This window comes from Chrysemys picta, chromosome 14 (genome assembly GCF_011386835.1).
Source record: "Chrysemys picta bellii isolate R12L10 chromosome 14, ASM1138683v2, whole genome shotgun sequence".
NCBI classification, from domain to species: Eukaryota; Metazoa; Chordata; order Testudines; family Emydidae; genus Chrysemys; species Chrysemys picta.
In genome coordinates, this window is record NC_088804.1 from 5,581,830 (window position 1) to 5,593,446 (window position 11,617).

The 11,617-nt window shown below is 52.9% G+C and overlaps 1 protein-coding gene across 1 annotated transcript in view; it reads left to right on the forward strand.

Moving 5' to 3' along the window:
- ATP6V0D1 (ATPase H+ transporting V0 subunit d1) overlaps positions 1–11,617 on the forward strand; it is an 83,956-nt gene that overhangs the window by 69,866 nt on the left and 2,473 nt on the right. The window contains exons 4-7 of the mRNA XM_065566771.1: positions 1,764–1,843; positions 7,834–7,911; positions 9,978–10,154; positions 11,421–11,498. Coding sequence (XP_065422843.1) covers positions 1,764–1,843; positions 7,834–7,911; positions 9,978–10,154; positions 11,421–11,498 — 413 coding nt within the window. The remainder of the gene's footprint in view (positions 1–1,763; positions 1,844–7,833; positions 7,912–9,977; positions 10,155–11,420; positions 11,499–11,617) is intronic.

Below are 11,617 nucleotides of genomic sequence, written 5' to 3' on the forward strand. Positions count from 1 at the left end.
GCCTGGACTGGTACTGACGCAGGCAGTAAATACAAGCCGGCGCTCCATAAACCAGGAGCTCAGGTTGGAAAACTGACGTACCTTCTACCGAGCTGTAGAATGTGGAAACTAGCAGAAGCGTTACTGTTATGCATCACAGGTTGGCTGGAAGAATGGTCAGTAGAGCCTTCTCTCACCAGCTGTGAGACATAACAGTAGAGGGGAAAAGTAACTCTCCCAGTGGGAGATGCCACTAATTTTGTTAAATGTTGGTAATTGCTGTGGTGTGCAGAGCCAGACTTGTCTAGTCCCACTGTGAAACAAGTACTTTAAACTCATTATCCCAGTGGTCTCTTATCCCAGCAAGAGATAGACAAGACCTATAGCCAGCATTGGAGCAGTCTGGGAGGAGATGAGCGAATGCTTCCATTGTGCACAGTGGATGTCTGGACACACAGGCCTCCAGGGCTAATGTTGGCAAACAGAGTTAATGGAACATAATCGATGGGATGATCCACGAGCAGTTCTTCTAGCTGCTCCAGAAAGGATGCAATTCCCCAACAGACTGAGTCCTGGTGGTACAGTTGGTAGCAGCCTAGATTTTCATAGCTGGGAAAGAAAGTGCTTCCCACAAACGCAACCTGGGACGATGAGGCAGAGAAAATAGTTGATGGGAAAATGACTCCTTAGACAAGGAGCCAAGAAATTGGACAAAAACCAAACCAATAGCGAGAGCTCTTGCTCCCATGTCTTGTGTTCAGCTAAGGAAGGATCACCTGCAGCAAAGCCAAAACGTTGACATATGTTCCCTGAACGTGAGCGTGGGGAAACAGAAAGTGAACCCTAGCATAAAAGGGGCAGCAAGATGGGAGCAGAATGAAAACCAGGACCCTTAACGCAAATAGCAAGCACAAGTGTAACGGAAGGTACTGCAAACTGTAGTACGTGGGAAGTGTGTTCTCCAGTTACTGGTGTCTCACAGGATGTCAAATTCCCAAAGCTGAAATGCATTGTTTAAAAAAGTCTGACCGGCTGTGCAGTGTGTCCGTCTCTAGGCTCTAAGTGTCCGGGGTTTATATTGAATGAAAATGACGATCTCTTGCTGAGAAACAAGGCGATGTAGAACATTCCTGTAGGTCAGAGTCTTTAATCCAGCTCTTTACCTTCCTAGAAGCTTAACATCCTCTGCCCCCATGAATCTCCCATCACCATTACAGGCATATGGACTTTCCTCTTCCCCATTTGATTGCATATGCCTTCTTTTGTTGCCTGCGTTTGTTCACCACCATGGCTGATGCTGGCCCGGTCCTGGGGAATAGCGAAGTGCTGCCTAACAAACAAGCACGCTGACGTGCGCTCGAGTCTAGGACCTAATAGCCTTGCAGCTCAAGGCACCCTAAGAAATTCGATTTCTAAATGGCACTAGTGTCACCACCATAAAACTACTGGTAAGACACTGCCCCTTCCTGCAGAGCTCTGTGGTTCCCCGGCTTTGCGGCCCCATAACTCCCCGGGACTAGAAAAGGCACAGCCAGTCTTTTTCAGAAGAGTTCGGCTCCCATCTAGGCACCAGAATACAGGCCTGATTATTCCGAGCTCAGCTCCCAATCCGAGCACTTCGGACCATCCAGCCGTAAGGGTCCTGCTGGGTGCGGTGCCTTTGGAGACCTGGCCTCCTGCATGCAGAGGTCTTGCACTCTACTCCCTCTCCGGGGAGCGCAGTGTGCAACTCGGAGCAGCAGGAGCACGCTGCAATTTTGCTCATGGCTTTGTGTCTGTTTCAGCTGCCTTCTTCCAGGACTGCATATCCGAGCAGGACCTCGACGAAATGAACATCGAAATCATCCGAAACACGCTGTATAAGGTAAATGTGGCCCTCGCGGGGAGGGAAGGAGCTAATGAAACAGCTTCCTGGAGTAACAAACATCAGTGACTCGTGCTGTGAGAGGGTGGGGCATTGCTGTCTGCCTGGTCGCTCTGTGTGGAGGGAGCTGAGCAGGGGAGCGCTCATGGAGCGCTGTCCTAGCTGGCGAATTCCAAAGACAGCTTTTCCAGGCTGGGTAAGGAGAGAGTTGTTAGTGTGTTTGCGTATATCGTAAAGCCGGCTAGAAGCATCTCCCCCGGGGAGCAATAATGCAGTTAAACATGACCGAGAACAGGGTCTGTGTCCAGGATGGAATGAAGCAGTGTGCCAGGCTCTGGGGGGTCTGGAGGTTGGTTCACGCAGTGTTGTTATATCCAGCTTGCTAGTGCCAGCTGCTTCCAATCTCTGCTGCGGTGTCAGCCGGCTGGCAGCAAGGGGCTCCTTAAAGTACCCTTTGACCTCACCTCTCTGAATAACCTTGCATGAGTTGTGCAGGCTCTGGCGGAGGGCTGCTCCTTGGCTGACAGAGGTGGCCACAGAATCCATGTGAAGTGGAGGCTTGACCTAGCCAACGTGAAGAGACTGCTCCCTCGGGCCTGGCTCTGAGATCATGGGCCAGTAACGTGCTTTCTTAAAAAGGGAAGGTTTGCTTGGGAAAGGCTTCAGCGCCTCAGCCGAGCTGTTGGAACAATGGATACCCCAGCAATGCAGCAGCATAGAGGAATAAGGAGATGGCATGTGACTTGGAACCCAGAATCCCCCTCCTTGGAGGGCAAAGAGGTCTTTACTCTGAATAAGTTTCCCTCATGGAGGGCTGGAATAGGCATGGGGGCTGAGGGTCTGCATTGAGGGGCACTGGCAGAGCTGTGTGTGGGGAGCACAGAGGGAATGGCTGTGTGTGTGGCAGATTAGGATTGAGGGGCACTGGCAGAGCTGTGGGGGGGGAGCACAGAGAGGGAATGGCTGTGAGTCTGCATTGAGGGGCACTGGCAGAGCTGTGTGTGGGGAGCACAGAGGGAATGGCTGTGTGTGTGGCAGATTAGGATTGAGGGGCACTGGCAGAGCTGTGGGGGGGGAGCACAGAGAGGGAATGGCTGTGGGTCTGCATTGAGGGGCACCAGCAGAGCTGTGTGTGGGGAGCACAGAGGGAATAGCAGTGTGTGTGGCAGATCAGGATTGAGGGGCACCGGCAGAGCTGTGTGTGGGGAGCACAGAGGGAATAGCAGTGTGCGTGGCAGATCAGGATTGAGGGGCACTGGCAGAGCTGTGTGTGGGGAGCACGGAGAGGGAATGGCTGTGGGTCTGCATTGAGGGGCACTGGCAGAGCTGTGTGTGGGGAGCACAGAGGGAATAGCAGTGTGAGTGGCAGATCAGGATTGAGGGGCACCGGCAGAGCTGTGTGTGGGGAGCACAGAGGGAATAGCAGTGTGTGTGGCAGATCAGGATTGAGGGGCACCGGCAGAGCTGTGTGTGGGGAGCACAGAGGGAATAGCAGTGTGCGTGGCAGATCAGGATTGAGGGGCACCAGCAGAGCTGTGTGTGGGGAGCACAGACAGGGAATGGCTGTGAGTCTGCATTGAGGGGCACTGGCAGAGCTGTGTGTGGGGAGCACAGAGGGAATGGCTGTGTGTGTGGCAGATTAGGATTGAGGGGCACTGGCAGAGCTGTGGGGGGGGAGCACAGAGAGGGAATGGCTGTGGGTCTGCATTGAGGGGCACCAGCAGAGCTGTGTGTGGGGAGCACAGACAGGGAATGGCTGTGGGTCTGCATTGAGGGGCACCAGCAGAGCTGTGTGTGGGGAGCACAGAGGGAATAGCAGTGTGCGTGGCAGATCAGGATTGAGGGGCACTGGCAGAGCTGTGTGTGGGGAGCACAGAGAGGGAATAGCAGTGTGCGTGGCAGATCAGGATTGAGGGGCACCGGCAGAGCTGTGTGTGGGGAGCACAGAGAGGGAATAGCAGTGTGCGTGGCAGATCAGGATTGAGGGGCACCGGCAGAGCTGTGTGTGGGGAGCACAGAGAGGGAATAGCAGTGTGCGTGGCAGATCAGGATTGAGGGGCACTGGCAGAGCTGTGTGTGGGGAGCACAGAGGGAATAGCAGTGTGCGTGGCAGATCAGGATTGAGGGGCACCGGCAGAGCTGTGTGTGGGGAGCACAGAGAGGGAATAGCAGTGTGTGTGGCAGATCAGGATTGAGGGGCACTGGCAGAGCTGTGGGGGGGGAGCACAGAGAGGGAATAGCAGTGTGCGTGGCAGATCAGGATTGAGGGGCACTGGCAGAGCTGTGTGTGGGGAGCACAGAGGGAATAGCAGTGTGCGTGGCAGATCAGGATTGAGGGGCACTGGCAGAGCTGTGTGTGGGGAGCACAGAGGGAATAGCAGTGTGTGTGGCAGATCAGGATTGAGGGGCACCGGCAGAGCCGTGTGTGGGGAGCACAGAGAGGGAATAGCAGTGTGCGTGGCAGATCAGGATTGAGGGGCACCAGCAGAGCTTTGTGTGGGGAGCACAGAGAGGGAATGGCTGTGGGTCTGCATTGAGGGGCACCGGCAGAGCTGTGTGTGGGGAGCACAGAGAGGGAATAGCAGTGTGCGTGGCAGATCAGGATTGAGGGGCACCGGCAGAGCTGTGTGTGGGGAGCACAGAGGGAATAGCAGTGTGCGTGGCAGATCAGGATTGAGGGGCACCGGCAGAGCTGTGTGTGGGGAGCACAGAGAGGGAATAGCAGTGTGTGTGGCAGATCAGGATTGAGGGGCACTGGCAGAGCTGTGTGTGGGGAGCACAGAGGGAATAGCAGTGTGTGTGGCAGATCAGGATTGAGGGGCACCGGCAGAGCCGTGTGTGGGGAGCACAGAGGGAATAGCAGTGTGTGTGGCAGATCAGGATTGAGGGGCACCGGCAGAGCTGTGTGTGGGGAGCACAGAGGGGGAATAGCAGTGTGTGTGTGGCAGATCAGGATTATGGGGCACTGGCAGAGCTGTGTGTGGGGAGCACAGAGGGAATAGCAGTGTGCGTGGCAGATCAGGATTGAGGGGCACCGGCAGAGCTGTGTGGAGAGCTAACTGCACCTCCTACCAGTACGGTCTGGTTCTAGCCAGCACTATCAGGAACTTCTCATTAATATGAAAACCAGCTCCTGTGCTTGTCACAGCCAGTGCTGCCATGCGGCTATCACTCCATCTTGAGTGTCTGGGTGAGGGGCGGGATCCAGATTATATCTGTCTTCCTTGTTTTCATGATTGGAACTAGCCAACAGCTGGGGTGTGACCTCTGCTTCTGATGGGTGGTAGTGAAGGTCAGTTTCAGTGAGCAGGCTAGTTAAGGGAAAACCTGCTAAGCTGAGCATGGTCTCTTGCATGCAGCACATGTGCACACGTGTGTGTATGCCTGACATGTGCAAACAGCTTGGGGCAGTGTATTTGTGTAAAAAAACCACACATCCCTGCATGTACTCTGGTCCTTCTCAGTGCTCTTTTCTAAACCCCTCTGATTCTGCAGAAAAGGACTTGGGGATTACAGTGGACGAGAAGCTGGATATGAGTCAACAGTGTGCCCTTGTTGCCCAGAAGGCCAATGGCATATTGGGCTGTAGAAGTAGAGGCATTGCCAGCAGATCGAGGGAAGTGATTATTCCCCTCTATTCAGCACTGGTGAGGCCACACCTGAAGTACTGTGTCCAGTTTTGGTCCCCGCACTACAGAAGGGATGTGGACAAATTGGAGAGAGTCCAGCAGAGGGCAACAAAAATAATTAGGGGGCTGGGGCATGTGACTTACGAGGAGAGGCTGAGGGAACTGGGGTTATTTAGTCTGCAGAAGAGAAGAATGAGGGGGGATTTGATAGCAGCCTTCAATTACCTGAAGGGGGGTTCCAAAGAGGATGGATCTAGACTGTTCTCAGTGGTGGCAGATGACAGAACAAGGAGCAATGGTCTCAAGTTGCAGTGGGGGAGGTCTAGGTTGGATATTAGGAAACACTATTTCACTAGGAGGGTGGTGAAGCACTGGAATGGGTCACCTAGGGAGGTGGTGGAATCTCCTTCCTTAAAGGTTTTTAAGGTCAGGCTTGACAAAGCCCTGGCTGGGATGATTTAGTTGAGGTTGGTCCTGCTTTGAGCAGGGGGTGGGACTAGATGACCTCCTGATGTCTCTTCCAACCCTGATATTCTATGATTGTGTGTGTGTGTGTGTGTGTGTGTGTGTGTGTGTGTGTGTGTGTGTGTGGTGCGGTGACCGATACTGTGCACAGTATCCAGACAAGGCTGCTCCAGTGATTGATACAAAGTTTAGAATGTTCTGTGTTGTTCTCCATCCCAGGCCTTATGCATCTGAACATCTTTTGCTTTTCTGACCACAGCTGCACATGGAGCAGCGGTCTCTGTTGAGCTGCCCATAGCAACATTGTTATGTGTTGCCCATTCTCCCGGGTTGGTCAGTTGTCTCTGAAGTTCCTTGCTGCACACTCCCTTTCCAGATGTTTAATAAATACATTAAACAGCACAGGACCTTGGACAGTGTCTTGAGGCCCTGCTGTTGGCCGTTCAACCCTACTCATTGCTTTCTGTCTCCTAGGCAGTTTTTGATGTGTGACAATACTTTGCCTCTCGCCCCATGATGATATCAATTCTGTTTGTCGGGTACAAAAGGCACACAGGTGTATAATTCCGCAGGTCACCCCATGAACTGCTTAAATATGGGCACATTTTTCTCCCTTCAGTTCCCTGAAACAGTGGCTGATGCCTGTGATGTCAAGGATCTCAGTCAACTGCCAAACATTCTACAGATCCTAGTTTTGTTTTTAAACTCCTTGCATTTGTATAGAAACTCTTCTAGACGCCTTCCTAGTCTGGGCACAATCCTTTCCCCTGGTACAGCCCTTGTTCCAGCTCAGGTGGTAGCTAGGGGATTCCTCATGATGGCTCTCCCTTTGTTCTGTTTTACCCATTTATAAATCTTTTGCATAAGGCGAGAATCCTTTGTCCTTCTGGGTGTCTCTCTTTTCCCCCAGTGGAAAAGCACCAGGTTAAAGATGGATTTCAGTTCAGGTGACATGATCACATGTCACTGCAAGACTTCATTACCCACTTGCCAGCACACACACATACAGGAAGATTCACAGGTAAAACAGAGCCATCTGCTGTCCATTGTCCTGGTTAATGGGAGTTATCAAGATTCCAAACCACCATTAATGGCCCTCACTTTGCATAATTACAATAGACTCTCAGAGTTCTATTTCAGATTTCTAGTTTCAGATACAAGAGTGGTACATTTATACAAATAGGATGATCACACTCAGTAGATTTGATACCTTACAAGAGACCTTTTTGCATGAAGCATATTCCAGTTACATTAGCATATTTTCGTAAAATCACATAGAGTGCAACGTCAGAGTAGCTTTGCATCTCTTGTATCTTATCAGACAGCCTGCCCCATGGGAGGCAAGTTGGTAGGCACAGGGCCTTCAGCAGGAAGTGCCTTCTGACCTGGAAGTGCTACGCTATGAACTGTGAAGCATGTTAGCACAAATTCAGGCAGCCTGTTACTGGCTAGACCAGAGTGAGTCACCCCCCACGAGGAACTCCAGCATACCCTGCCTCATTGCCTGTTTGTTTGGTTCATAGTCTGGAAGACAAGAAGGGACCAATGAGAGGAGCCGTAGATGTATTCACAGCTGTCAGGGCACCCCTTGGGTTTGAACTCAGAACCTCTGGCAATGCAATGAGGCCCATGCTGCCTAGCTACTTCGGAAATCAAACTGCAGCCTTTCTCCTCTTTAGCCTCCCTCCACTTCCACGGAAGCATGGTGATTGGAGTGGGTGGAGCTTAATGGGGATGTACCAGATGAGCAGTAGTGACATGAGACGTGTGCCTTGATGCAGAGGTCCTACTGGGCTCATGTCTTGAGGCCTTTTGACACGTTCGGAAATGCTTGGGGATCATGTGGGCTGTAGGTAAGTGTCACTCATCCTCTCATCTGCTTGGCTTTCTCCTCAGGCGTACCTGGAATCCTTCTACAAGTTCTGCAGCATCCTGGGAGGCACGACTGCAGACGCCATGTGTCCAATCCTGGAGGTAGGCTGCAGACGGGACATTCTGCATGGTATAATGTAACAGTAATCGCACCGTGCGCTGCTCAGCGCACTCCAGCCAGAGCAGAGCTGCCGATTGACCGCAGAGACGTTGGTTTCTAAAATTCCTTTGCACCTCCGTGCATGTGGCTAGCGGGCTTGGTTGGGGAGGCAGGAGAAGTGTTGCTAGCACTGGGAAGCAGGTGATGTCGCAGCAGGCCCCACAAACACCTTCCCACTTTGCCCTCCGGCAGAAATGCGAAAGGCCTGGGAGGTGGTGCATTTTGGCTCGGAGAGGAGCCCGGGGACAGAGCAAGTTATGAAGCAGCTGGAAGGGCAAAGGGTGGGATGTAGCTCTCCCCAATCCTGGCAGCCAAGCCCATGAGTATTCCTCCCACGAGTCTCTGCTCAAGTGGCCCAGCACATAACTGTCCTTGGGCGCACTCTGCCCCTCAGCCAAAGGGACTGGTGGACACCTCTTGTCAGGACTAATTCCCCACTCTGGCACTTCGAGCGCAGAAGGTGGGGGCCTGCAAGGATTCAAAACATTAATACTGGCCACTCCAGGCTTGTATTAAACTCCCAAGGTTACAGCTTTCCTCTGTCCTTGGCTGCGTAGATGCTGCCACTACCTAAGTGCAAACTCCTTGGAACCCAGGAAGGTGCACTTGGGAACTTCTCCCTGTGGGTATCCTGGAGCCCTTTCTCTCACACACACCCACACCCACACCCCCCCCCACCCCCGGGGAAGAGCCGAGGAAGAAGAAAAAGGAAATTAGCTGTTGCCCCCAGCTAATTAAACAATATGCACAAACCTTTTAGAACACCAAAAATTCAATCCTGTTCTTAAAAATAAATAAATAAGAAGGTAAATTTTATTAAAAACAAAGAAAATACATCTGGAACTTAGGCTTTTGCTAGATTTTAAAAGAGCAATGCCAAACATTAAGCACCCAAAATAGCTTCCTTCGGGGTTCAACTTAAAGGTTACAAGCAAACAGAAGCACCTGGGGTTAGCACAGCGGAGTCCACCAGCCAATAGAAATAAACAGAAATAAACCTAATTGCGTCTTTCTAAACATTTCTGATCTACTTACACATCTGGGGGTTCCAAATAAGTCATTCTAGGTATGAGCTGATGCTCTATGGTCATACCTGGCTTAACGCTTCTCATAGCATAACTGCTCCCTGTTCCCCTCTTTCCCGGAGAACAGCAACAGACACAAAGGGGACGTTTTCCCCCCATTTTAAGAAGTTCTAGCCTTCCCGTTGGTGCTTTTGGTCAGGTGCCCACTCCCTTTCCTTTACCTGGGGGACTTTTTAACCCTTTACAGGTAAAGCAAGCGGAGAGCAGCCACCAAGAGGGACTTTATAGCTAACTGGGTGCCTATAAAAGGGAGCTACCCCCCTCCCTTCCTGTGGCCAGAGCTTTCCCACACCTTGTCTCCGTTGCGAACTCCTAGCAATAGAGTGCAACGCTGGGCCTCTTGCAAGGCTGTCTCCACCAGTTCAGCCTCGTTCCCTATGACTATTGCACACGAGTGCCAAGGAGCCGGAATCTGAACCGGGATTCTGCACAAATCTGTGCCGGGCTTTAGAAAATCGACCCTGGGGCAGTGACTGCGTGCGGCACCCGAGTGCAGCAGGTGGGACAAGCAGTTCATTTGCTAGCACAGAGACCAAACCGATTAGTCGAGACGTGGTCCCCAGGTTTTCAGACCATCGCTCCCAGTTCCCGAGCGCTCCTCAGCCCGGCTCCTCAGTAGGAACGGTGACTCTCCTCTGGCACCCGGCATTCTGCCCCGCAAACGGCAGCTGGCTGGGGGGCTCTGGCCACGTGTGCCAGACTTGTGCCACAGGCTGTGTAGCCTGGCCCTGCCAAGGGTGGCAGAACTGTGACTGGGTTGTGCCCTAACGAAGCTGGATTTGCTCTTTATATCACTGGCCTGGCCTTGCTCCATTCATCAGCCTGCGGCTTGACCGCTGTATTTGCCAACTCCCAGCTGAAGGTTTGCGCTTTACAAGGGGGACGGGCACAGCACTGCCTAATGCCATGTGTTGGTCTCTTAGTTTGAAGCTGACAGGAGAGCCTTCATCATCACCATTAACTCGTTTGGCACGGAGCTCTCCAAAGAGGACCGAGCCAAGCTGTTCCCTCACTGCGGGAAGCTCTACCCTGAGGGGCTGGCCCAGCTAGCCAGAGCAGATGACTACGAGCAAGTCAAAACAGTAGCAGACTACTACCCGGTAAGTACCAGCGGCGGGTCCCGGGAGCTGACCGCTCTCCGCGGATTGATCGGCGAGTTTGTGGCACCACGTGCACGGAGAAGGGGGATGGGGGCGGGATACCCTGGTGCGTTTCAGGATTCGTCTGGCAGGGACTCTTGTCACAGCAACGCTTCCTTTGGCTGAGAGAGGGCTGGACCGGGCTCCCTCGGTGCCGTGCCGGTTGCAGGGTGGGATACAAGGTGCTATTTATATTTTTTTTCCTCTGTTGAAGAACCTGAGTCATCTGCTGCACAGGGGCATTCGGACCCAGTTCTGAGCCCCCATGTCTCTATCCAGGCTGTTCTCCCAGACTTGGCTGGGGTCACGGAGCAATAGGGGGGCACTCGTGGAGGTGGTGGCTGAAGGGACACCCCCCGCCTTATGACTGGACCCTAGCGTTAGAATGCTGTATGGCGAGTGCCTGGAAACCTGATGGGAGCCTGAGGATGGAGACCCGTCTCCTCTAGAATGATGCACCCCACGGCAGGCATCTGTAGCCAAGGGCTTGTCTCAACACGCACTGCACTGGTTTACCGAAAGGTGCAACTGGTGGTGTGCCCTGATGTGCATGGGTTAGCTTGCACCTGTAAACGCTCCAAGAGCCGGGTTTAAACCAGCGAATGCCCACACAGGGCAGCCCTGGTTTATTCATAGACTCCACAGCCAGAAGGGACCACTGGCTTCATCTAATGTGACCTCCTGCATAACATAGACCAGAGAACTGTCCTGAATTAATTCCTGTCGGAACCAGAGCAATGAAATCCGTTCCATATTTGCACTTGTCTACACGCAAACCAGGCCCCAAATCTGCTGTCATTGACACCTGTAGTTTCAGTGCAAGCCTGTGTGGACGCTCTCACTCCAGATTAAGTGCCCTATTTCCAAATAATGTAAGTGGGTGGTAAATCATCAGTGCTTGCTGCAGAGAATCCTGGCCTTCCTCCGGGAGCCAGCCCAATGCTGCTGCTGTCAGCCTGGTGGAGGGACAAGTCTGTTTCACTTCTGACCGTTGTTTCTTGCCGTCTGTGGTGCAGGCTGCTGTGAGAAATTGCCCGGGATGAAAGGGTTTCTGTCTGGAGCTGGCACTTAGCTTAGCTCCTCTCTGCAGGGTGGGAAAGAGGACACCTCCCCCCCCCCCCCCGGCCAACCCATGGGGGTTGGCTGATGTATGAGCGTTCTGCAGGGAGGGACGATGCTGAGCCGGGTTCTTGCTTTGTGTTCCTTGACCCCTTCCTCTTGCCATAGGAATACAAACTGCTGTTCGAAGGAGCCGGCAGCAACCCTGGAGACAAAACCCTGGAGGACCGTTTTTTCGAGCATGAGGTGAGGGAAGGACGCTCGGTGCTGAGCCGTGGGAGCTTCTGCAGCGCTTAGCGGAAGTCTCCAGACCATCTGCAAGCAGAGTGGCGGTCACACGGTGGGGGCGGGGCTACTGGCTCAGA